General features: G+C 46.0%; 2 protein-coding genes across 2 annotated transcripts in view; one reads left to right on the top strand and one right to left on the bottom strand.

The window, feature by feature from the left end:
- The window catches only part of LOC138661547 (antigen peptide transporter 2-like), a 33,441-nt gene extending 20,923 nt beyond the window's left edge, over window positions 1–12,518 (bottom strand). Inside the window, exon 1 of the mRNA XM_069746346.1 lies at window positions 12,437–12,518. The gene's annotated coding sequence lies outside the window, so the exon portion shown is untranslated. The remainder of the gene's footprint in view (window positions 1–12,436) is intronic.
- Window positions 12,519–12,523: 5 nt separating this feature from the next.
- Window positions 12,524–27,537, top strand: part of LOC138661544 (antigen peptide transporter 1-like) — a 43,419-nt gene continuing 28,405 nt past the window's right edge. The window contains exons 1-7 of the mRNA XM_069746342.1: window positions 12,524–12,698; window positions 18,593–19,091; window positions 19,784–19,898; window positions 22,923–23,053; window positions 23,132–23,337; window positions 25,260–25,457; window positions 25,860–25,988. Of these exons, the coding sequence (XP_069602443.1) occupies window positions 18,596–19,091; window positions 19,784–19,898; window positions 22,923–23,053; window positions 23,132–23,337; window positions 25,260–25,457; window positions 25,860–25,988 (1,275 nt within the window). The 5' untranslated portion in view covers window positions 12,524–12,698; window positions 18,593–18,595. The remainder of the gene's footprint in view (window positions 12,699–18,592; window positions 19,092–19,783; window positions 19,899–22,922; window positions 23,054–23,131; window positions 23,338–25,259; window positions 25,458–25,859; window positions 25,989–27,537) is intronic.

Here is a 27,537-nt window from a genome sequence, read left to right as displayed (position 1 = left end):
TAGAGTTGAGCGACCTTGACCTTTTTAGAGTCGAGCCGGGTTTTGCGAAACCCGACTATCTCCAAAGTCGGGTCGAGTGAAATCGGCCGATTATGACGTAAAGTCGGGATCGACCGAAACACGAAACCCAATGCAAGTCAATGGGGCAGCATAGTCGGCAGTGAGTGGGGGCCAGGAAAACACCTAGAGTGCCCATTTTAATGTCAAAACCATCCATTCTTCTTAATGAAGCTTGTCAAGCGTAATTAACCTTATAATAATTGGAAGGCATTTGAAATTGGGGGTCATTTGGCTAAAGTTGTGGGGGGTAGGGCTGGTTCAAGTAATTAGTGGGCCCAGGAAATCTGGACCACGTCACGGCAGTGGAGCAGGGAGAGGTAAGTATTTCAACTTTGCAAGTGCTGTGAACCTGAGCAAGCAGGGGGGGCCCACTCGTTGGCATTGGCACTGGCACAGGGCCCCTCAAAGTACAGCGGTGTGTTTGCACGGCGGGGGCGCCTCCCACCGGCAGCAACACTTTTGCGTACTATGAGAGGCCCTGTGCCAGTGACGTCGCCAACTAGTATTCCTCCCCCCACCTGATGAAGGAACCTGCACTTTCATCTGCACCTTCCTCTTTGTCCCCGTGTAAGGTGGTATGGTATGCGGGAAGAGCAACCTGACTTTCAGCAGGGTCACAATGTTGTTGTGTAGCGTGCACGGGGAATGTTGCGTTATGGGTCAATGTACCAGCAGACTCATCTATCACTGGCTGGGCAATGGGCACGATGAAGTGGAAACACAGATATAGGCCCAAAGAAGAAAGTGGGCTAAATGCAGTTCAAAATTGGTAACACAGGAATAACCAGGGGGCATTGCAGTGGAGGACAACTGGAATGAGAGGCTGACACAGAGAGTAGGGCCAAATCAGTAAGTAGTCGAAATGCAGTTCAAAATTGGCAACCGTAGTAAACAGGCGGCACAGCTTTGTTCAGTGGAGGAGAACAGCAAGGAGTGGCAGACACCGATAGTAGGCCCCAACCCAACTAGTAGGCCAAATGCAGTCTAACATTAACAACTACTTAACGAGAGCCTGAAAATGGAATTTCAGGACAGGAAACCAGGAGAACAGCAAGGAGTGGCAGACACCGATAGTAGGCCCCAAACCAACTAGTACGCCAAATGCAGTTGTTCCATTTAACCACAATTTAATGAGAGCCTGAAGATAGAAGCTCAGGAAAGGCAACCTGGGGAACACCTTGGAGTGTAACACACCATCTCTCTCCACCCCATACCCATTTTGTAGGCCTAATGCAGTGTACTTTTCTACAACTACTAAAGGAGAGTCGGAAGACCGAAGCAATGGCAAGGAAACCTGGGGAACACCTTGGAGTGTAACACACCATCTCTCTCCACCCCATACCCAATTTGTAGGCCTAATGCAGCCTACTTTCCGACACCTACTAAACGAGAGCATGAAGATCGAAGCTCAGGAAAGGCAACCTGGGGAACACCTTGGAGTGTAACACACCATCTCTCTCCACCCCATACCCATTTTTTAGGCCTAATGCAGTGTACTTTTCTACAACTACTAAACGAGAGTCGGAAGACCGAAGCAATGGCAAGGAAACCTGGGGAACACCTTGGAGTGTAACACACCATCTCTCTCCACCCCATACCCAATTTGTAGGCCTAATGCAGCCTACTTTCCGACACCTACTAAACGAGAGCATGAAGATCGAAGCTCAGGAAAGGCAACCTGGGGAACACCTTGGAGTGTAACACAACCTCTCTCTACACCACGGAAGGGCTGATTCTTAGGAAGGAAGGCTGTTGGAAATAAGCATTGCGCGTCCGAGGGTGATTATATTCTTAGTAGGTATATACTCACCCTCGGACGCGCCCTGCTTCTTTATTTGTAATGAATGTTTATTTGCAATGTGCTTTTGACTTACTCGATTATTTTGGTAATTAATGATTTTATTAATTTCATTGTTTAACATCTTCTTGGCAATAATATAAAGAAGACGCGACAGGACAACAGTCGGTGGATGCCATATCTGTGTTTTCAATTAAAAGAACCTTTCAGTTAACTTCTTGCAGGAGAAAGTAATTGTAGCTGGTGTACCTTTTTAGTACAGTTCCAGATTTTTGTTGTGTGTTTGTTTTTAATGTTAAAATGTCTGCATTTGAGATCTCACCAGTATCTTCTTTTTTATAATCAAAATAATTATTTTTTTATTTTAAGATGTTGGTTCAAGGGGTACACGGGCAGCAGTAGACAGGTCAGTGGAGGCCTAGTGGAATGAGTGACGGCAGACAGGCATCAAAGGCCTAACATTGTGCTGGCTGTAGGCAAGTTAAAATTGGTTCCAGGGGAACACGGCCATCAGTGGCCTGGTCAGTGTAGTTGTAGTTGAAAGAACGGGACGCAGACAGGCTTCGAAGGCCTACCATAATAACATTGGGCTGGCTGTAGGCAAGTAAAAATTCGTTCCAGGGGTACATGGGCAGCAGTGTATGGTCAGTGGAAGTCTAGTGGAAGGAGTGACGGCAGACAGGCTTCGAAGGCCTAACATAATAACATTGGGCTTGCTGTAGGCAAGTTAAAATTGGTTCCAGGGGAACACGGGCAGCAGTGGTCTGGTCAGTGGAAGTCTAGTGGAAGGAGTGACGGCAGACAGGCTTCGAAGGCCTAACATAACAAAATTGGGCTGGCTGTAGGCACTTTTCATTTGGTTCCAGGGGTACACGGGCAGCAGTGGTCTGGTCAGTGTAGTAGTAGTTGAAAGGAGTGACCGCAGACAGGCTTCGAAGGCCTAACATAACAAAATTGGGCTGGCTGTAGGCACTTTTCAATTGGTTCCAGGGTTACACGGGCAGCAGTGGTCTGGTCAGTGGAAGTCTAGTGGAAGGAGTGACGGCAGACAGGCTTCGAAGGCCTAACATAACAAAATTGGGCTGGCTGTAGGCACTTTTCAATTGGTTCCAGGGGTACACGGGCAGCAGTGGTCTGGTCAGTGTAGTAGTAGTTGAAAGGAGTGACCGCAGACAGGCTTCGAAGGCCTAACATAACAAAATTGGGCTGGCTGTAGGCACTTTTCAATTGGTTCCAGGGTTACACGGGCAGCAGTGGTCTGGTCAGTGGAAGTCTAGTGGAAGGAGTGATGGCAGACAGGCTTCGAAGGCCTAACATAACAAAATTGGGCTGGCTGTAGGCACTTTTCAATTGGTTCCAGGGGTACACGGGCAGCAGTGGTCTGGTCAGTGTAGTAGTAGTTGAAAGGAGTGACCGCAGACAGGCTTCGAAGGCCTAACATAACAAAATTGGGCTGGCTGTAGGCACTTTTCAATTGGTTCCAGGGTTACACGGGCAGCAGTGGTCTGGTCAGTGTAGTAGTAGTTGAAAGGAGTGACCGCAGACAGGCTTCGAAGGCCTAACATAACAAAATTGGGCTGGCTGTAGGCACTTTTCAATTGGTTCCAGGGGTACACGGGCAGCAGTGGTCTGGTCAGTGTAGTAGTAGTTGAAAGGAGTGACGGCAGACAGGCTTCGAAGGCCTAACATAACAAAATTGGGCTGGCTGTAGGCACTTTTAAATTGGTTCCAGGGGTACAGGGGCAGCAGTGGTCTGGTCAGTGTAGTAGTAGTTGAAAGGAGTGACCGCAGACAGGCTTCGAAGGCCTAACATAACAAAATTGGGCTGGCTGTAGGCACTTTTCAATTGGTTCCAGGGGTACACGGGCAGCAGTGGTCTGGTCAGTGTAGTAGTAGTTGAAAGGAGTGACCGCAGACAGGCTTCGAAGGCCTAACATAACAAAATTGGGCTGGCTGTAGGCACTTTTCAATTGGTTCCAGGGTTACACGGGCAGCAGTGGTCTGGTCAGTGGAAGTCTAGTGGAAGGAGTGACGGCAGACAGGCTTCGAAGGCCTAACATAACAAAATTGGGCTGGCTGTAGGCACTTTTCAATTGGTTCCAGGGGTACACGGGCAGCAGTGGTCTGGTCAGTGTAGTAGTAGTTGAAAGGAGTGACCGCAGACAGGCTTCGAAGGCCTAACATAACAAAATTGGGCTGGCTGTAGGCACTTTTAAATTGGTTCCAGGGTTACACGGGCAGCAGTGGTCTGGTCAGTGGAAGTCTAGTGGAAGGAGTGACGGCAGACAGGCTTCGAAGGCCTAACATTACAAAATTGGGCTGGCTGTAGGCACTTTTCAATTGGTTCCAGGGGTACACGGGCAGCAGTGGTCTGGTCAGTGTAGTAGTAGTTGAAAGGAGTGACGGCAGACAGGCTTCGAAGGCCTAACATAACAAAATTGGGCTGGCTGTAGGCACTTTTAAATTGGTTCCAGGGTAACACGGCCAGCAGTGGCCTGGTCAGTGTAGTAGTTGTAGAAAGAGCGGACCGCAGACAGGCTTCGAAGGCCTAACATAAGAAAAATGTCTAAACAATGGTATTGTCAGTGCCAGGCATTGAAGGATGTCAGCGCATAGACTACACATTTGTGAAGCTGTGAGAGATAATTTTGCTAGTGGTAGAGCACTATTTGAGCTGGGAGGGGAACTGTCTTGTGGCCGGCGGTACAGGCACAGGGCCCCTCATATTACAACGGTGTGTCTGACGTTGGGTGCGCACCACCACCGCCAGAGACACTTTATTGTACTATGAGGGACCCAGTGGCAGTGCCGTCGACCAAAAGCGGCCACACCCACCTCTTCAGACAAACAGCACTCTCAAGGGTCCAAGCGCAAAGTGGCGATACCACGGCCCCGTGTGGGGAGTTTGGCCATTTACTGAGGTGGAAACATGTCGTATGCTGGACAATCAGGTGCAGAAAATTACGAGATTGGAAAAGTCATTCAGAAAAGTCCACAGGCAAGACCTTTTCATAGGAAAGCTAGGTGTCAGCCGGGCAGGGTGGGGCAAAAGATTTTGAAATCCAGTTGTGGTTCATTTTAATGAAGGTTAGATCATCTACATTTTGGGTAGCCAGACGAGTCCTTTTTTCTGTTAGTATTGAACCTGCAGCACTGAATACTCTTTCTGATAGGACACTAGCTGCCGGGCAAGCAAGCTCCTGCAATGCATATTCTGCCAATTCTGGCCAGGTGTCTAATTTGGATGCCCAGTAATCAAATGGGAATGACGGTTGAGGGAGAACGTCGATAAGGGATGAAAAATAGTTTGTAACCATACTGGACAAATGTTGTCTCCTGTCACTTTGAATTGATGCTGCAGTACCTGTCCTGTCTGCGGTCATAGCAAAATCACTCCACAACCTGGTCAGAAAACCCCTCTGGCCAACGCCACTTCTGATTTCTGCCCCTCTAACACCTCTGGTCTGCTGGCCCCTGGAGCTCGTGTGAGAACGATCACGGGCGCTGTGTGCAGGGAATGCCAGAAGCAAACGGTCAACAAGAGTTGATTGTTTTGTTGCTAATATTAGTTCCAAGTTCTCATGTGGCATAATATTTTGCAATTTGCCTTTATAGCGAGGATCAAGGAGGCAGGCCAACCAGTAATCGTCATCGTTCATCATTTTTGTAATGCGTGTGTCCCTTTTGAGGATACGCAAGGCATAATCCGCCATGTGGGCCAAAGTTCCAGTTGTCAAATCTGCGGTTGTGCTTGGTTGAGGGGCAGTTGCAGGCAAATCTACGTCACTTGTGTCCCTCAAAAAACCAGAACCCGGCCTTGCCACGCCACCAATTTCCAGTGCCCCCGTGAAAGCTTCCTCATTAAAAATATACTCATCCCCATCATCCTCCTCATCCTCCACCTCCTCTTCGCCCGGTACCTCGTCATGTACACTGCCCTGACCAGACAATCGCTGACTGTCATCAAGGCTTTCCTCTTCCTCTGGTGCAGACGCCTGATCCTTTATGTGCGTCAAACTTTGCATCAGCAGACGCATTAGGGGGATGCTCATGCTTATTATGGCGTTGTCTGCACTAACCAGCCGTGTGCATTCCTCAAAACACTGAAGGACTTGACACATGTCTTGAATCTTCGACCACTGCACACCTGACAACTCCATGTCTGCCATCCTACTGCCTGCCGTGTATGTGTATCCTCCCACAAAAACATAACAGCCCGCCTCTGTTCGCACAGTCTCTGAAGCATGTGCAGTGTTGAGTTCCACCTTGTTGCAACGTCTATGATTAGGCGATGCTGGGGAAGGTTCAAAGAACGCTGATAGGTCTGCATACGGCTGGAGTGTACAGGCGAACGGCGGATATGTGCGCAAAGTCCACGCACTTTGAGGAGCAGGTCGGATAACCCCGGATAACTTTTCAGGAAGCACTGCACCACCAGGTTTAAGGTGTGAGCCAGGCAAGGAATGTGTTTCAGTTGGGAAAGGGAGATGGCAGCCATGAAATTCCTTCCGTTATCACTCACTACCTTGCCTGCCTCAAGATCTACAGTGCCCAGCCACGACTGCGTTTCTTGCTGCAAGAACTCGGACAGAACTTCCGCGGTGTGTCTGTTGTCGCCCAAACACTTCATAGCCAATACAGCCTGCTGACGTTTGCCAGTAGCTGCCCCATAATGGGAGACCTGGTGTGCAACAGTGGCAGGTGCGGATGGAGTGGTTGTGCGACTGCGGTCTGTGGACGAGCTCTTGCTTCTGCAGGAGGACGAGGAGGAGGAGGAGGAGGAGGGGGTGCGAACGGCTACAGCCAACTGTTTCCTAGACCGTGGGCTAGGCAGAACTGTCCCAAACTTGCTGTCCCCTGTGGACCCTGAATCCACAACATTTACCCAGTGTGCCGTGATGGACACGTAACGTCCCTGGCCATGCCTACTGGTCCATGCATCTGTTGTCAGGTGCACGTTTGTGCTCACAGATTGCCTGAGTGCATGGACGATGCGCTCTTTAACATGCTGGTGGAGGGCTGGGATGGCTTTTCTGGAAAAAAAGTGTCGACTGGGTAGCTCGTAGCGTGGTACAGCGTAGTCCATCAGGTCTTTGAAAGCTTCGCTTTCAACTAACCGGTAGGGCATCATCTCTAACGAGATTAGTCTAGCTATGTGGGCGTTCAAACCCTGTGTACGCGGATGCGAGGCTAAGTACTTCCTTTTTCTAACCATAGTCTCATGTAGGGTGAGCTGGACTGGAGAGCTGGAGATCGTGGAACTAGGGGGGGTGCCGGTGGACATGGCAGACTGAGAGACGGTGGGAGATGGTATTGTTGCCGCCGGTGCCCTACATGCAGTGTTTCCTACTACGAAACTGGTGATTCCCTGACCCTGACTGCTTTGGCCTGGCAAAGAAACCTGCACAGATACAGCAGGTGGTGCGCTAAATGGTGGCCCTACACTGCCGGAAGGGATGTTGCGTTGATGACTAGCTTCATTGGCCGAGGGTGCAACAACCTTAAGGGACGTTTGGTAGTTAGTCCAAGCTTGCAAATGCATGGTGGTTAAATGTCTATGCATGCAACTTGTATTGAGACTTTTCAGATTCTGACCTCTGCTTAAGGAAGTAGAACATTTTTGACAGATGACTTTGCGCTGATCAATTGGATGTTGTTTAAAAAAATGCCAGACTGCACTCTTTCTAGCATCGGATACCTTTTCAGGCATTGCAGACTGAGCTTTAACCGGATGGCCACGCTGTCCTCCAACAGGTTTTGGCTTTGCCACGCGTTTTGGGCAAGATACGGGCCCGGCAGATGGAACCAGTGGCGATGTTGATGCCTGCTGCGGCCCCTCCTCCTCCTCTGCTTCAGAACTGCTGCCGCCTGCACCCTGTTCCCCCAATGGCTGCCAATCTGGGTCAAGAACTGGGTCATCTAATAACTCTTCTTGTAGCTCCTGCGCAACTTCGTCTGTGTCACCGTGTCGTTCGGTGGTATAGCGTTCGTGATGGGGCAACATAGTCTCATCAGGGTCTGATTCTTGATCATTACCCTGCGAGGGCAAGGTTGTGGTCTTAGTCAAAGGACAAGCATAGTAGTCTGGCTGTGGCTGTGCATCAGTGCACTCCATGTCAGAATCTACTTGTAATGGGCATGGCCTGTTAACTGTTTCACTTTCTAATCCAGGGACGGTATGTGTAAAGAGCTCCATGGAGTAACCCGTTGTGTCGCCTGCTGCATTTTTCTCTGTAGTTGTTTTTGCTGAAGAGGACAAGGAAGTGACTTGTCCCTGACCGTGAACATCCACTAACGACGCGCTGCTTTTACATTTACCAGTTTCACGAGAGGATGCAAAAGAGCTAGAGGCTGAGTCAGCAAGATAAGCCAAAACTTGCTCTTGCTGCTCCGGCTTTAAAAGCGGTTTTCCTAATCCCAGAAAAGGGAGCGTTCGAGGCCTTGTGTAGCCAGACGACGAACCTGGCTCCACAGCTCCAGACTTAGGTGCAATATTTTTTTTCCCACGACCACCTGATGCTCCACCACTACCACTACCCTCATTACCAGCTGACAATGAACGCCCCCGGCCACGACCTCTTCCACTAGACTTCCTCATTGTTTTAAAAACGTAACCAAACTAACGGTATTTGTTGCAGTCACACAACTTACACGGTGAGCTATAACTTCAGTATGATTTAGCTACCCCTTTACAGGTTGGTGAGACCACAGCGAAAATCAGGACCAATGTTACACACTCTGTTTTTGGTGGCTGCAAATGAGAGAGATGCCACACACGCAGGACTGTCACTGAAGCACAAATGTTAATATTAATGTCCCACTATTTATTTTTTTTATTTATTTTTTTTTCAGGAAGACTTTAGAAACCAAAAAAAAAAAAAAAGATTTTTGCAGGGAGAATTTAGAAAACAAATGTAACAAACTATAGGCTTTCTATGGCCCACTGAGTGAGAGATGACGCACACAGGAATCAGGAGTGGCACAGAAGCCCAGAGGCCAATATTTTTCTACCAATGATTGATGTAGTTATTTTCTCTGGTAGATTTTGGAACACAAATCAAGAAAAAAAAAAATAGGCTTTCTATGGACCACAATTGGAGAGAGAGACAGAGAGAGAGAGAGAGAGAGAGAGAGAGATGGCACACCCAGGAGTCAAGACTGGCACACAAGCATAAAGGCCAATATTAATCTCCCACGGTTTTTTTTTTGTTTGTTTTTTTTTTTTTTTTCAGGGAGACTTTAGAAAAAAAAAAAATTAAAAAAAATATGATTTTATCAGGAAGAATTTAGAAACCAAATAAAATAAAATGATTTTTTCAGGGAGAATTTAGAAAACAAATAAAACCAAAAATAGGCTTTCTATGGCCCACTGAGTGAGAGATGACGCACACAGGAGTCAGGAGTGGCACACAAGCCCAGAGGCCAATATTTTTCTACCAATGATTGATGTAGTTATTTTCTCTGGTAGATTTTGGAACCCAAATCAAGGGGAAAAAAATATAGGCTTTCTATGGACCACAATTGGAGAGAGAGAGAGAGATGGCACACCCAGGAGTCAAGACTGGCACACAAGCAGAAAGGCCAATATTAATCTCCCACTGTTTTTTTTGTGTTTTTTTTTTTTTTTTTTTTTTAAAGGGAGACTTTAGAAAAAAAAATAATAAAAAAAATATGATTTAATCAGGAAGAATTTAGAAACCAAATAAAATAAAATGATTTTTTCAGGGAAAATTTAGAAAACAAATAAAACCAAAAATAGGCTTTCTATGGCCCACTGAGTGAGAGATGACGCACACAGGAGTCAGGAGTGGCACACAAGCCCAGAGGCCAATATTTTTCTACCAATGATTGATGTAGTTATTTTCTCTGGTAGATTTTGGAACCCAAATCAAGGGGAAAAAAATATAGGCTTTCTATGGACCACAATTGGAGAGAGAGAGAGAGATGGCACACCCAGGAGTCAAGACTGGCACACAAGCAGAAAGGCCAATATTAATCTCCCACTGTTTTTTTTGTTTGTTTTTTTTTTTTTTTTTTTTTTTCAGGGAGACTTTAGAAAAAAAAATAATAAAAAAAATATGATTTAATCAGGAAGAATTTAGAAACCAAATAAAATAAAATGATTTTTTCAGGGAAAATTTAGAAAACAAATAAAACCAAAAATAGGCTTTCTATGGCCCACTGAGTGAGAGATGACGCACACAGGAGTCAGGAGTGGCACACAAGCCCAGAGGCCAATATTTTTCTACCAATGATTGATGTAGTTATTTTCTCTGGTAGATTTTGGAACCCAAATCAAGGGGAAAAAAATATAGGCTTTCTATGGACCACAATTGGAGAGAGAGAGAGAGATGGCACACCCAGGAGTCAAGACTGGCACACAAGCAGAAAGGCCAATATTAATCTCCCACTGTTTTTTTTTTTTTTTTTTTTTTTTAAAGGGAGACTTTAGAAAAAAAAAATAATAAAAAAAATATGATTTAATCAGGAAGAATTTAGAAACCAAATAAAATAAAATGATTTTTTCAGGGAGAATTTAGAAAACAAATAAAACCAAAAATAGGCTTTCTATGGCCCACTGAGTGAGAGATGACGCACACAGGAGTCAGGAGTGGCACACAAGCCCAGAGGCCAATATTTTTCTACCAATGATTGATGTAGTTATTTTCTCTGGTAGATTTTGGAACCCAAATCAAGGGGAAAAAAATATAGGCTTTCTATGGACCACAATTGGAGAGAGAGAGAGAGATGGCACACCCAGGAGTCAAGACTGGCACACAAGCAGAAAGGCCAATATTAATCTCCCACTGTTTTTTTTGTTTGTTTTTTTTTTTTTTTTTTTTTTTCAGGGAGACTTTAGAAAAAAAAATAATAAAAAAAATATGATTTTATCAGGAAGAATTTAGAAACCAAATAAAATAAAATGATTTTTTCAGGGAGAATTTAGAAAACAAATAAAACCAAAAATAGGCTTTCTATGGCCCACTGACTGAGAGAGAGAGATGGCACGCTCAGGACTGGCACAGATGGCACGCTCAGGACTGGCACAGAAGCCCAGAGGCCAATATTAATTTCCCTTTTTTTCTGGGAGAATTTATGAAACCCCAAAAAAAATTAAATAGGCTTTCTATGGCCCACTATTTGTGAGAGAGATGGCACGCTCAGGACTGGCACAGATGGCACGCTCACAACTGGCACACAAGCCCAGAGGCCAATATTAATCTCCCTTTTTTTCAGGGAGAATTTCTAAAACCAAAAAAAAAAAAAAATTGGCTTTCTATGGCCCACTATTTGTGAGAGAGATGGCACGCTCAGGGCTGGCACAGATGGCACGCTCAGGACTGGCACACAAGCCCAGAGGCCAATATCAATCTCCCTTTTTTTCAGGGAGAATTTAGAAAACCCAAAAAAAAATTAAATAGGCTTTCTATGGCCCACTATTTGTGAGAGAGATGGCACGCTCAGGACTGGCACAGATGGCACGCTCACAACTGGCACACAAGCCCAGAGGCCAATATTAATCTCCCTTTTTTTTCAGGGAGAATTTATAAAACAACAAAAAAAATAAAATAGGCTTTCTATGGCCCACTTTTTGAGAGAGAGATGGCACACTCAGGACTGGCACACAAGCCCAAAGGCCAATATTAATCTCCCACTGTATTTTTATCAGGGAGAATTTATACACCCCACAAAAAAAAAATACAGAAAAATGAAAAGGCTTTCTATGGCCCACTATGTGAGAGAGATGGCACACACAGGGATGGCACTCTAGCAGAAATGCCAAATTGCCAATCTTAATCTCCCACCAAAAAAAAAAAAAAAAAAACAGGGACTGTCCTACAATTACTATCTCCCTGCCTGCAGTAATCTCAGCCAGGTATGGCAGGCAGCAATAAGGAGTGGACTGATGCACAAATGAAATAAAAAGTGTGGACAAACAAAAAAGATAGCTGTGCAGAAAGGAAGGAACAAGAGGATTTGTGCTTTGAAAAAAGCAGTTGGTTTGCACAGCGGCGTACACACAGCAATGCAGCTATCAGGGAGCCTTCTAGGGCAGCCCAATGAGCTACAGCGCTGAGGAAAAAAAAAAAAAAAATTAACTTCCACTGTCCCTGCACACCGAAGGTGGTGTTGGACAGTGCAAATCGCTGCAGCACAAGCGGTTTTGTGGTTAATGGACCCTGCCTAACGCTATCCCTGCTTCTGACGAAGCGGCAGCAACCTCTCCCTAAGCTCAGATCAGCAGCAGTAAGATGGCGGTCGGCGGGAACGCCTCTTTATAACCCCTGTGACGTCGCAGACAGCAAGCCAATCACTGCAATGCCCTTCTCTAAGATGGTGGGGACCAGGACCTATGTCATCACGCTGCCCACACTCTGCGTTTACCTTCATTGGCTGAGAAATGGCGCTTTTCGCGTCATTGAAACGCGACTTTGGCGCGAAAGTCGCGTACCGCATGGCCGACCCCGCACAGGGGTCGGATCGGGTTTCATGAAACCCCGACTTAGCCAAAAGTCGGCGACTTTTGAAAATGTTCGACCCGTTTCGCTCAACCCTAGTAGTGCACACTGTACTCACTGCGTCCGCTGCGTCTTTTGCGGTTGTGACTGAGCCGGGACGCTGCGGGGGTCGGTGCTCGGGTGTCGGTGTCGGGTGTCGGTCCTCCTCGGCTAGTTATGAGCCGTCCTGTGTAACACTGTATTATATTACCGGTAACTTTCACTTTCGATCTCCTGTCACTGCAGCGATTCCGGGAAGCCCCGGGGATTTCTGATCGTCCGCACAGCAGCAGCAGCAGATCCCATCGGATCAGAGGCAGAGAGGATCGCATCGGGCTGAGGTACAGTGATACGGGGGAGGCCGCATTTATGCACTTTATTTATGTATTTGCAGTTTTTCTTTACACCATTTTTTGGGTCCTTCAGACTTTCCTATCTCTTTATACCATTTTTTTTTTTGGGGGGGGAGGGGGGGGGCGAGGTGTTCCCCATTATACTTTATTATTAGCCGTTGTGGCAATGTCAGAATGAGCTCAGTGCACGGGACAGCACAGCAGCACAAGGGGCTGATATCAGTCTGTGCCCATCCCCCACAGTGGGGTCTGCAGCCCCCTCCAGCTGAACTGCCCTCCTCCAAGGCTCCTCTGATCACCTGATATACAAGATTAGTATGTGTGTATGTATCATATGTATGTGTGCATCTGTGTATCTCCAGTATGTGTGTATCTGTGTGTATCTGTGTATGCATGTACAGTATATGTGTTTGTCTGTGTGTATAATATGTGTGTATCTGTATGTGCGATATATTTGTATGTATATACGGTATGTATGTTTATGTGCATGTATGTACAGTATATCATGTGTATGTCTGTGTGTACGGTATGTGTATACTTTGTGTATATAGCTGTATATGTATGTACAGTACTAGTATGTGTACCTGTATGCATTTACCAAAGAATGACAAACACCACACAGGGAAAATACAAATTACACCCTGTGACCATCAAAGGATAATAAAATCCTACCGGTCCCGTACAAAAACGAACTATAAACCTATAAAAATTTGCACGAGTCAAACCTCAAGGTACAATACAATATCAAACTTTATTAGCGTTAAAACATAACAAAGGACAATGATGATGGTGATACCTACCAATGAACAGACACCATAGACCTGAGGTAATGTAACGTGTGATCTACTATGAATGTCTTTTCATGCCACACTTGTGATATCTAAGTATGGGATACAAGATCACAATGCCATTGGGCGTAACGAACTGTTGACGTACGGGAGATCTATATAATGTGGTAGTGAAGTGAGTTATAATTAATGTGCCTCAGGTCTATGGTGTCTGTTCATTGGTAGTTATCACCATCATCATTGTCCTTTGTTATGTTTTAACGTTAATAAAGTTTGATATTGTATTGTACCTTGAGGTTTGACTCGTGCAAATTTTTATAGGTTTATAGTACCTGTATGCATGTACGGTATATGTATGTGTATCTATGTGTATGTACGGTATATGCGTGTATGTATGACAGTATGTGTATTTGTGTGTATGTACAGTATATGTATGTATGGTATGTGTGTGTACGGTATGTGTGTGTATGTACGGTATATGCATGTGTGTATGACAGTATGTGTATCTGTGTGTATGTACAGTATATGTATGTACGGTATGTGTGTACGGTATGTATGTGTATGTACGGTACATACATGTGTGTATGTATAGTACATGTATGTATGACAGTATATATATGTGTATCTGTGTGTATGTACGGTATATGTGAGTGTTTGCATATACAGTATATGTATGTGTATCTGTGTGTATGTATGTACGGTATATTTATGGGTGTGTATGTATGTACAGGGGGTGCATGTATGTACGGTATATATATGTGTATCTGTATGTATGTACACTGCAGTATGTGTGTTTGCATATAAGGTATATGTATGTGTATCTAGGTGTAACATATATACCGTATTTATTACAAACACACACACACTCTATATATATATATGTATATATATATATCCATCTCAGTGAAAAAATATAAATATATACATTTTTTAGAGGTGTGGGGCCCAAGATAGAACTTTAGCTATGGGGGCCCTGTGATTGCTATGTATGCCCTGCTTGCAGGGCAGTAGTAATGAGGGCAATCTGACTTGTTTCTCAGAGCCCGAGGCTCCAGGGTGCCATTGCCAGATTGCCATCATCATAAGCAGTGTCCCGGGCAGGAAGGGGGGCCCAGACACATTTCTTGAACAGGGGCAACAAGCTATTAGTGTCCGCCCCTGCCCCCAGCCAGTGGCATGTCGTTAATAGCAGCACACCATGCAGCTGCTATGGGGCCCGTGAGTCAAAGGGGCTCGCCCGGTGCCTGTGAAGAAAGAGCAGTGGGTGACAGGAGGCAGGAGCCGGCTGCTGCGGCTAAAGCCTGTGCCCGCTGCTAAAGAGAAATTCATAGTCACTGCTCCCCACGCCCATAGTCGCTCCCACCCCTATGCACTGAAGCCGATGCCGAGAGATGGGAGGGACTATAGGAGTGGAGAGCAGTGAATATTCACTTCACTTTAATAGCGGTCACAGTAGCCGCAGCTGCAGGCTTCCTGCTGCTAGGCGATCACATGTGCCCGCTACTAAAGGGAATGAATATTCACTGCTCTCCACACCCATGAATACGATATATATCAGTGAGCGAGTGAGTACATGGTGGCCATAATACTGTAGGACTGCATTATATTCTGTTGGGGACTGCATTATGTTCTATGGGGGGGCTGCATTATATTCTATGGGGGGTTGCGTTATACTATACGTCAGTATTATATTCTATATGGGGACTGCATTATACTCTGGAGGACTATGGGAGTGTATTATACTCTATGGAGGACTATGGGGAGTGTATTATACTCTATGGAGGACTATGGGGAGTCTATTATACTATATAGAGGACTATGGGGAGTGTATTATACTATATGGAGGACTAGGGAAAGTACATTATACTATATGGAGGACTAGGGAAACTACATTATACTATATGGAGGACTAGGGGGAGTACATTATACTATATGGAGGACTATGGGAGTGTATTATACTATATGGAGAACTAGGGGGATTGTAAAATGCAAGATATTCATCAAGTGATTGGATTGGTTATGCCTGAACAAAAATCATTGTTCTCATCAGCACATCGCCCAGTGAAAACTGTAGATATGCTGCTGCTAAGATGATGCTGTATGAGGACAGATTGATCTATTGATTATTCTGAGCCCATCATTATTCCTCAGCCAATGTAAAGAGGCCGGGAAACAAGCGGCGAATTACTTCAATATTGTTAATCACACTCATTTAGTGGCCTGAAATCGGCGCATGTAACTACAACCGAAATATTTCTGTGTGATGGTGCAATTTGTTAGCATTTGGGGCCCCATTTTAAAGTTTTGCCTAGGGCCCCACTTTGCCTAAAACCGGCCCTACCTAGGGCAGAGGGGGCCCTAGGCAGCTGCCTAGTCTGCCTGCCCCTAACGCCGGCCCTGCGTATATACTCGAGTATAAGCCGAGATTTTCAGCCCATTTTTTTGGGCTGAAAGTCCCCCTTTCGGCTTATACTCGAGTCATACCCGGGGGTCGGCAGGGGAGGGGGAGCGGGGGCTGTGTAATTATACTTACCTACTCCCGGCGCGGTACCTGCACGTCCCTGCTTCTTCCAGCGCTGCAGATTCTTCCTGCACTGAGCGGTCACATGGTACCACTCATTACAGAAATGAATATGCGGCTCCACCTCTATGGGAGGTGGAGCCGCATATTCATTTCTGTAATGAGCGGTAACTGTGACCGCTCAATACAGGAAGAAGATGCAGCGGTGGAAGAAGCAGGGACGCAGCGCCAGGAGCAGGTAAGTATACGGGGAGGGGGAGCGCAGCGCTGCGCGATATTTAACTCTCCTCGTCCCAGTGCGGCTCCGTCTTCAGCGTCCTCTGGCAGTGACGCTCAGGTCAGAGGGCGTGGTGACGTAGTCAGTGCTCGCCCTCTGCTGAACGTCAGTGCTGAAGACGGAGCCGCGGCACGATGAGCAGGTAAATATTGCCAGTGCCGGGGGTCCTGAGCGAAGAGAGGTGAGTATGTGATTTTTTTTTTTTTTATCGCAGCAAAAGCAAATGGGGCAAATGACTATAGCGAGCATCTTATGGGGCCATAACACTTGTGCAGCATTATATGGGGCAGTGGCTGTACGGAGCATCTTATGGGGCCATAACACTTGTGCAGCACTATAAGGGGCAAGAGGCTGTGCGGAGCATCTTATGGGACCATAACACTTGTGCAGCACTATATGGGGCAGTGGCTGTGCGGAGCATCTTATGGGGCCATAACACTTGTGCAGCACTATATGGGGCAGTGACTGTATGGAGCATCTTATGGGGCCATAACACTTGTGCAGCACTATAAGGGGCAAGTGGCTGTACGGAGCATCTTATGGGGCCATAACGTTTGTGCAGCACTATATGGAGCAGTGACTGTATGGAGCATCTTATAGGGCCATAACACTTGTGCAGCACTATATGGGGCAGTGGCTGTGCGGAGCATCTTATGGGGCCATAACACTTGTGCAGCATTATAAGGGGCAGTGACTGTATGGAGCATCTTATGGGGCCATAACACTTGTGCAGCACTATATGGGGCAGTGACTGTACGGAGCATCTTATGGGGCCATAACACTTGTGCAGCACTATATAAGGCAAATATCTCTATGGAGCATCTTATGGGGCCCTTATTACCCTTTATGCAGGATTATATGGGGGATATTTTAATATGGAGCATCTAATGGGGCCCATCAAACTTTATGGAGCATTATATGGGGCTCCTGATTCAATATGGATATTCAAAAACACTTAACCTACTGATGTCTCAATTAATTTTACTTTTATTGGTATCTATTTTTACTTTTGAAATTTACCGGTAGCTGCTGCATTTTCCACCCTAGGCTTATACTCGAGTCATTAAGTTTTCCCAGTTTTTTGCGGCAAAATTAGGGGGTCGGCTTATACTCGTGTCGGCTTATACTCGAGTATATACAGTAACTGGATTTGCGCTGCTAGGTTTTTTTTTTATAAAACTCCGGGGTCAAGTGCTCGCCCCCCCTCCTCCCTCCCTCCTTAACGCCCCCCCTCCAGCAGGGGGTGTGTGTGTGGGGGGGGGGGCGGCGCCATTTTTCCGTTCGCCTCAGGCAGCAGAGAGGCTAGGTTCACCCCTGAGTCATATGTATTCATTTCATCATTTATAAGCGTTGAGCAAAAAAATCTTTGTAGGACCCCGGTCTTAGCAGTCACATTGGTGGTCCCAGAGGTCTTGGTGGTTCCAACGATCACGTTGGTGGTCCCAGCAATCGCGTTGGTGGTCCCAGCGGTCACATTGGTGGTCTCAGAGGTCTTGATGGTCTCAGCAATTGCGTTGGTGTTCACATTGGTCCCAGCGGTCACGTTAAAGGCCCAATCGGTCACGTTGGTGATCCCGGCGGCCTTGTTGGTGGTCCCAGCAGTCATGTTGGTGGTCCAATTGGCCTTGTTGGTATTCCCAGCAGTCACGTTGGTGGTCCCAGCAGTCACGTTGGTGGTTCCGTCGGTCTTGTTGGTGGTCCCAGCAGTCACAGTGGTCCCAGCAGTCATGTTGGTGGTCCTTGGCTACGAGAGCAGCTGCCTCCTACCTGCCGACATCCACAGTTCCTCTGATTGGTCGGCCAGGAGATGTCATGACATGACCCCGAGCTCTCAAACCAGAAAATGCGCCATGCCGGCAGGTAGGAGAAGATCCACAGGATTCAGTTCCGGTGGCCAAGGACCACCAATGGGACCGGGTTCCTGCAAATCTTTTCACTCAGCTCTATTTTTTACATTATGTGACATGAACATTAATTTTTCTTTGCCGTTTCTAAAAAAAAATGTGTAACTATTTTTTTTACATCTTTTATTAGTACTTGAACCTGTGCTCACTTGATCACCTCGATAATCGCCTTGTACCACAGGCGTCATTTAATTTGTTTGTCTGTGGGCTGTATTTTACCACCATCACTGGTTTGGGGAGTTTAACCCCTTAGCTACTGCACTAAGTGCTGACCACTGCATCTAGGCGGTGAGTCGGAAGGAGATGGCTTCCTCTGTCCCTCTATGACGCCTTCATTATCTATATTCCGCCATAATGACAGTCTTATTCATGCTTTTTTTCTCCGTTATCAGGCGATGCATCCCGTCTGCTCATTGTGCTGCCTCCTCGGGGTGGACTATGCCACTTTGCACCTGCTGACCCTTCTTTTGCCCCCAAACATCCTCCTCCAGACATGGGTACTGGGCCTGGTACGACTGGTTATCTTGACACTTGGCGTTCGTGCGGTGGGACGAATATCAAAACTGCCCCCCTGGTTACAGGGGGCTCCATTACTGCTGTCCTCTGCCGTCCTCACCCTGCTGGTGCCATGTTGTGCGACCATCACTGCTGTCCTGCTACCACGGACCAGCACAAACCTCCTGCACCGATCCGGCCACGCAGACCTGTTCTTCTACTCGTACCTCATGACGGTGACGTCCACCCTCGTTTGGCACCAGCTCTTCCTGGAGGATGAAGACGAGGAGGACGTGACGGAGTCACCGGCCTCAGTGTGGAGATTACTGGACCTTCTGAGGCCCTACGGGTGGCGGTTCCTGTGGGTGTCCGTGTTTTTGGTGCTGTCTTCATGGAGTGAGTATTGTTCTCTGGTATCTGCCCCTCAGTCTCTTAGGGACGCTGTCAATTTTCGTTTTTGCGCTTACGTTTTTTGTTCCAAGAGCCAAAACTTTTTTTTACTTTTCTGTCCCCATGGCCATATGAGGGCTTGTTTATTGCAGGACTAGTACGGTACGGTACAGTAGTTTTAGTCATTCATTTTACCGCATAATGTAGTAAAAAAATCGGGAAAAAAATTCAGTGTGATAAAATGGTTTTTATGGTATTCATTGTAAAGTAAAAATGACTTAACAGCATCACTCTAAATCCCATTTCCATACACCCTATTGGGGAATTCTGACTAAATAAGGGGGTCCTCTGTTCAGGACCCTCGTCGTTCGGAGCACAGAGTGGTTACATAGAGCAGCTCTTGATCCGGAGGACCCGCGTTACACAGATGAACCATTCATTTGAACTGTATTTGTGTAATGCTTCATTTATCCTGTAGGGGCACTGCAGAGAAATGAAACACTTACTGTTCACAATACCCATTGTACCCAGCTGACCACTTAGGTCCAACATCTTCATAATGTCAAGGATCCCTTCTAACAGCGATACTGGACAATCCCCTTAGCACAGTCCGGTATTCTCCTCTGCTATATTAAATACTAGTGTGGATGATCGGCCCATGATTATAACGTGTGGCTCCTTGTGTCCCGTGTAACCAGGTGAAATGGTTCTGCCATCGTACACAGGAAAGATGACAGACTGGATCCAAGAGAAGAAAGATCCCTCCATATTCTGGAACTCCATCATGGCGATAAGTCTGATCACACTCTGCAGGTGAGGACGCCGATGTTGGTTGTGCAGCATCATCCCCCCTTCTCCCCATCTCACAGACACAGAGATACTGCAGCATCATCCCCCCTTCTCCCCATCTCACAGACACTGAGATACTGCAGCATCATCTCCCCTTCTCACAGTCACATACAGTGGGTATAGAAAGTATTCAGACCCCTTGAAATTTTTCACTTGCAGCCATTTGGTAAATTCCAAAAAAGTAAATTTTTTTCTCATTAATGTTCACTCTGCACTCCATCTTGACTGAAAAAAAACAAAAATGTAGAAATTTTTGCAAATTTTTGAAATCTCACATGGTCATAAGTATTCAGACCCTTTGCTCAGTATTGAGTAGAAGCACCTTTTGAGCTTGTACAGCCATGAGTCTTCTTGGTAATGATGCAACAAGTTTTTCACCCCTGGATTTGGGGATCCTCGGCCATTCTTCCTTGCAGATCCTCTCCAGTTCTGTCAGGTCGGATGATGAACGTTGGTGGACAGCCATTTTCAGGTCTCTGCAGAGATGCTCCATTGGGTTTAGGTCAGGGCTCTGGCTGGACCAGTCAAGAATGGTCACAGAGTTGTTCTGAAGCCGCTCCTTTGTTATTTTATTAGTATTAAAAATATAATTTATTAAATGCAAAAAATATAAAAAATACAAAAAACTTTTAAGTATCACATATAATAGATAAGCATGAAAATATAAAGGATAGTGTGATCCCTGTGGTGCAAAAACGCAAAGGGGTCGTAATCCTGGACTGAGAGAGGTAGCAATAAACAATGTAACAATGCAATAAATGGCATGGGATTTGTACTGCACATATACTAGCAGCGAAGGTAATTTCCTTCCTTGTAAACTTTCAAATAATTCCAGCCGTGCATAACTACCTCATATATCATCAAGGGCAATTGCTGCCCAAAAACAAAGATTGCATGATAAAAGGTTAATTACCCATAGTATATGTAATGCCGTCCAGGACACGACCTCTCTCCCCGACGCGCGTTTCGCGAGAATGGGTCTCGCTTCCTCAAGGGGGCGTGGTCTCAACTGAATAGACGTCAGCGTTAAGTACCCGGCCGTTCTTGTCACATGACCGGCAACGAGCCTATAGAATCCCATGTTTTTGCGCATGCGTAGACGCATGGGTAATTAACCTTTTATCATGCAATCTTTGTTTTTGGGCAGCAATTGCCCTTGATGATATATGAGGTAGTTATGCACGGCTGGAATTATTTGAAAGTTTACAAGGAAGAAATCCCATGCCATTTATTGCATTGTTACATTGTTTATTGCTACCTCTCTCAGTCCAGGATTACGATCCCTTTGCGTTTTTGCAGCACAGGAATCACACTATCCTTTATATTTTCATGCTTATCTATTATATGTGATACTTAAAAGTTTTTTGTATTTTTTATATTTTTTGTATTTAATAAATGATATTTTTAATACTAATAACTCTAGTCCTCCTATATTTAACATGTTATAATTGAGTTAGTATTCATGTTACAAACCCTATATGCTGGTTTTTTTCTATATGTTTTCCTTTGTTATTTTAGCTGTGTGCTTAGGGTCATTGTCTTGTTGGAAGGTGAACCTTCGGCCAAGTCTGAGGTCCAGAGCACTCTGGAAGACGTCTTCATCCAGGATATCTCTGTACTTGGCCGCATTCATGTTTCCTTCAATGACATCCAGTCATCCTGTCCCTGCAGCTGAAAAACACCCCCATAGCATGATGCTGCCACCACCATGTTTCCATTTTGGGATTGTATTGGGCAGGTGATGAGCAGTGCCTGGTTTTCTCCACAAATACCGCTTTGAATGATCACCAAAAAGGTCTGTCTTCATCTCATCAGACCAAAGAATCTTATTTCTCATAGTCTGGGAGTCCTTCATGTGTTTTTTAGCAAACTCTATGCGGCTTTCATATGTCTTGCACTGAGGAGAGGCTTCCATCAGGCCACTCTGTCATAAAGGCCCGACTGGTGGAGGGCTGCAGTGATAGTTGACTTTGTGGAACTTTCTCCCATCTTCCTACTGCATCTCTGGAGCTCAGCCACAGTGATCTTGGGGTTCTTCTTTACCTCTCTCACCAAGGCTCTTCTCCCATGATTGCTCAGTTTGGCTGGACGGCCAGGTCTAGGAAAACTTCTGGTGGTCCCAAACTTCTTCCATTTAAGGATTATGGAGGCCACTGTGCTCTTAGGAACCTTGAGTACTGCAGAAATTCTTTTGTAACCTTGTCCAGATCTGTGCCTTGCCACAATTCTGTCTCTGAGCTCCTTGACCAGTTCCTTTGACCTCATGATTCTCATTTGGTCTGACATGCACTGTGAGCTGTGAGGTCTTATATAGACAGGTGTGCGCCTTTCCAAATCAAGTCCTATCAGTTTAATTACACACAGCTGGCCTCCAATGAAGGAGTAGAACCATCTCAAGGAGGATCTCAAGGAATTGGACAGCATGTGACTTACATATGAGTGTCTGAGCAAAGGGTCTGAAGACTTATGACCATGTGATATTTCAGTTTTTCATTTTTATTAAATTTGCAAAAATGTCTACATTTCTGGTTTTTTTTCAGTCAAGATGGATTTCAGAGTGAACATTAATGAGAAAAAAATGAACTTTTCTGAATTTACCAAATGGCTGAAATGAAACAAAGAGTGAAAAATTTCATGGAGTCTGAATACTTTCTGAACCCACCCCCAGCATCATCCCCCTTCTCACAGATACAGAGATACTGCAGCATCATCCCCCCTTCTCCCCATCTCCCTTCTCACAGACACAGAGATACTGCAGCATCATCCCCCCTTCTCCCCATCTCCCTTCTCACAGACACTGAGATACTGCAGCATCATCCCCCCTTCTCCCCATCTCCCTTCTCACAGACACAGAGATACTGCAGCATCATCCCCCCTTCTCCCCGTAGTCGGTACATATCGTGCACAGGGCCCATTTCTGCTCAGCGCACACTGTCTGTACAGTACATCTTGTTTTCCTATCAGTAATGGTGATTTTGTTGCGTGCAGTGCTGTGACCGAGTTCCTCTGTGACTGTGTGTACAACGTGACCATGAGCCTGGTGCACACCCAGACCCAGGGGAGGCTGCTGCACACCATCCTGACGCAGGACATCACATTCTTCGACACGGAGTCCACAGGTGATGTGCGCACAGACGACGTCTGACGGGGCCTCGCTGATCGCGTCCTGTCTCCTAAACATGGCGCTTCCTTTCCAGGTGACATCACGTCTCGCCTTACGAGTGACATCACAGCCATGAGCGAGGCGCTGAGCCACGACCTCAGCCTGCTGATGTGGTACCTGATGAGGGCGATATTCCTGGTCATCTTCATGTTCAGCTTGTCCGCTAAGCTGACGCTCTTCACTATGCTCTGCCTCCTGGTGATCACAATTATCCCAAAACTATCGGGAGCCTTTTCCCAGGTGAGACTGATGATAGCGTATGATAGTGACACTGCTGAGGCTTTGTTACAGTTGCGCAGCAACAAGTCTCTCCCCAATCCTGAGCTCCAGACTCATGGCTCCTTACATTCAATTGAGAATCTACTGATTGCACCTTACTGACCGGGCAGCTTTGTTTTTTCCTGCTTTTGTTTTTTTCTTTTCCTCTTCCAAGAAGTTGTATTTTTTGGGGAGACTTGTTTTTAGGAGGACGAGTTGCACTTTGGAATTACACCGTTCACTTTACCTTATAATTTACAGAAAAATAGAAAAAAATTCCAAGTACACTGAAATAGTGAGAAAAAAAAAACACAACTCCACCATTGGTTTGTGGTTTCCTTTATATTATGCGATTAAACTGATGGAGCAAAATGGCTGCCGGGTCAGATTGATTACATTTTTTATATATTTTAGTGGCTAAAATATATTTAGAGCTTTGTAAATAATATTTAGGTTCTTGTCACCATTGTCCGAGAACCGAAATGTTTTCATTTTCCATCTATGAATCTGTGTGAGGACTTGTTTTTTGCGCGGCGAGCAGATGTTTTCTTTGGTGCAACTATGGGTGCAAATAAAAAAACTGCTGCGTTTGCCAGTGAGCACCGAGGGCAGCAGGGAGGGAGCCGATGGAGGAGGGGCGATTGAAGGTGGTGAGCCAATTTAAATATCTTGGGATATGGGTGTCTTTGCCTGTTATGGATTACATACATAGAAATCTGACCCCGGTCTTGGGTATACTTAAAGCAAAAGTAGATGCGTGGCTTAAGCTGCATTTATCTGTGGTAGGTAGGGTTAATCTTATTAAAATGGTTTTGATGCCAAAAATATTATACATTCTTCATAATGCGCCAATTTGGATACCGCGCGGGAAGTTTAGGCAGATTAACTCTCTGTTTAGCAATTTGATATGGGGGAGACAACATCCATGTATTAAACTGGAGACACTTCAGCGTCCAAAGGAACATGGGGGACTGGCACTGTCTAACCCAGAAATATAGAGAACGAGACTTGGGAGTCGGTGCTAGAATGGGTCCCACGGCTGTCGCTGAGTGAATCGTATAGGCTGTCACAGCTTTATGTGATACACAGAGTTTATAGATCTCCGAAAGTGTTATATAAGGCAGGCTTGCGGGATGACTCTGAATGCCCGAGGTGTAGGTCAGCAGATGATGATATTTTTCATATGATGTGGACGTGTCCGAGATTGGCTGCTTTTTTGGTTGGTGGTTTTGAGTCGTATGGAAAGTGCGTATGGGTGCGCGGTGCCAAGAGATCCTATAGTGTGTCTACTGGGGTGTGTGGATGAAATTGGAGTGGATAACAACCTGAAGATAGCTATTGCCAGATTGCTGTACATGGCCCGGAAGGTGATAGCGCGAAATTGGATCAAGGAAGAGCTGCCTTCAAGAAGAGAATTCTTTCAGTATGTGAAGCAGGGCCTGGTACTGGAAATGGGGTTCTATAAGAAAAAAGGGAACACTGAAACGTTCAATAAATTGTGGTCTCCATGGATTGCCATGGGATAGGGGTATCATAGGCATTGAGTGAATTGAAGTTCCAAATTGATGAAAATGTGACATGTGGTTTACAGTCTTAACTGAGGGAATAATCACTCTATAGCTTTAACGATAGAGGTGTTATGTATGATGAGCTGTCTTGTTGGGAGGGGGAGGGGGAAGTTGGGACTGAGGGGGTTGTTTAAAGGGGGAAAATTTTGTATTGGAAACAAGAAAAGAAAAAGGGAATGTAATATGTCAATTACAATGTTATTCTTAATAAAAATTTATTTGAGCACCAAGGACAGCACCACAGCGGCCATGTCTGGATACACCCTGACATACAAAAGCAGTGTACGTGTGAGTCCACGAGGAGACCAACCAGATAACGTTCCTTTTTTTCCACAGAGCTTAGCTATTAAGATCCAGAAATCCCTTTCGGCAGCCAATCAGGTGGCGCTGGAGATCTTCTCCAACATGAAGACAGTGCGGAGTTTCGCTAACGAAGATGGAGAATGTCAGCGCTACGAGGCCAAGCTGCAGGACATCTACGCGCTCAACAAGGTGGAGGCCGTGGCCTACGGCTGCAACTTAGTGGCCAACAGCGTGAGTACTGGGTGTTCTCCGGGGTCGTCTTGCGAGGAACCATAATTTATAACAAGGACTGACACTAGTTTTAAAAAAAACCTTACCACCATTCCCCTCCATAGATCCGCTCCAACTACTTTCTAGCCCCATCTCGACTTGCAGGAATAGCAGAAAATGCCACCTCAGCCAGTCAATTTCCGCAGCTGTGACTCGCCAGCAGTCCCATAGACAATGAATTCATGAGCGTCCATTCATTTCAATAGGTGACTTTAGAGGCACGTTCTCAGAATCTGACTCTCTTTAAAGGGGCCCTAGAAAGAAGCCTTTAATAAAGAGAACCACACATCCTACACCGCCCCAGCAGTGAATTATGGGGGTGGCACAGATTAGGACACTAACGTTCAGTGTTTTTCTCCACAGCTGTCCGGGCTCGTGCTGAAGGTGGCCATCCTGTACTTTGGTGGCCGGTTAGTGACGTACGGCGAGGTCAGCGGAGGGGAGCTGGTGTCGTTTGTCCTGTACGAGCTGCAGTTCACGGAGGCTGTGGGGGTGAGCGGCTTCATGTTCTGCATGAACACAAGGTGACCTCTGTATTGGGCATGGCAGACAGCTCTATGTGCTGATACATAGGGGTCTCATCCCTAGAGGTCAGGTCGCTGCTGCATTTATTGTGTATGGTATAGGGGGTGCAGTTGGCAGTCACGACTCAGAAGAAGGGGAGCTTGAGATGTGGGCACCATGAGGTACCGTGTGTTGACCTGATATATGGCATCAGGTGGTCAGCGGCAGCGATAGCGTCACATCTACAGATATTTAACCCCCTACCACAATCCTCTACACGTTTTCCCAACCATGATAACCTCACACCCATCTATTCTGCCACCGATATACAGTACAGACCAAAAGTTTGGACACACCTTCTCATTTAAAGATTTTTCTGTATTTTCATGACTATGAAAATTGTACATTCACACTGAAGGCATCAGAACTATGAATTAACACATGTGGAATTATATACTTAACAAAAAAGTGTGAAACAACTGAAAATATTTCTTGCCTTATAAATGGTGTTGGGACTATCAGTTGTGTTGAGCAGAAGTCTGGTGGATACACGGCTGATAGTCCTACTGAATAGACTGTTAGGCTGCGTGTCCACGATCAGGATGGCCCGCGGTTTAGTCGGAGCGGCAATCTCGTTCTGCGCTAAGCCCCGCCCCCTTCTGGGACGAGATGATGTCGGATGTGTTCATAGCACACATCCGGGATCATCGCACCCCACGCATAGGGCCCTGTGCTATATCTTGCGGCGGCACAGCGTCGCCGCAAGATATACGGACATGCTGCGATCTTAAAAGACGCGCCGCATGTCCGGAGTCGCAGGGCCGCCGCGTGCGTGTTACCACGCATAGTGGAGACGGGATTTCATTAAATCCCCTCCACTATGCTGTAACATCTGGACGCTGCATGTTTGACGCTGTGTCTCTATGCAGCGTCAAACACGCAGCGTTTCCTGCACGTGGACACACAGCCTTAGAATTTGTATTATGGCAAGAAAAAAGCAGCTAAGTAAAGAAAAACGAGTGGCCATCATTACATTACAAGGTTTTAGATATAAGTCCCATAGGCCATGTGTTTCTTTCCTCCTTCTGGTCTTTCATGAGGATAATATCTCCTACTTGTAAATTTGGCTTTACTTGTTGCCATTTTCTTCGTTTTTGGAGAAGTGTCAGGTACTCCCTCTTCCATCTGTTCCAGAAACAATTAGCCAGATGTTGCACATGTTTCCACCGTTTCTGATATTTGTTACCGGACACAGAGTCTGCAGGCGGGTTAGGAACAGTTCCAAGTTTCTGGGTGAGGAGAGTTGCCGGAGTGAGAATTGTAGGAGATTCTGGATCCGTAGATATGGGTACAAGAGGTCTTGAGTTTACTATAGCAGAGACTTCTGCTAAGAAAGTGGTCAAGGTCTCGTGAGTGAGTCTTGAAAGATTTGAGTCCATCAGCAAAGATTCCAGTATTCGACGAGTAATGCCTATCATTCTTTCCCATGATCCACCCATATGGGAAGCATGAGGAGGATTGAAGACCCAGGAACAGC

The sequence above is a fragment of the Ranitomeya imitator genome, chromosome 2 (genome assembly GCF_032444005.1).
Source record: "Ranitomeya imitator isolate aRanImi1 chromosome 2, aRanImi1.pri, whole genome shotgun sequence".
Classification (NCBI taxonomy): domain Eukaryota; kingdom Metazoa; phylum Chordata; class Amphibia; order Anura; family Dendrobatidae; genus Ranitomeya; species Ranitomeya imitator.
The sequence above is the reverse complement of the archived record's forward strand: the minus strand, read 5'-3'. Positions and strand labels throughout refer to the sequence as shown.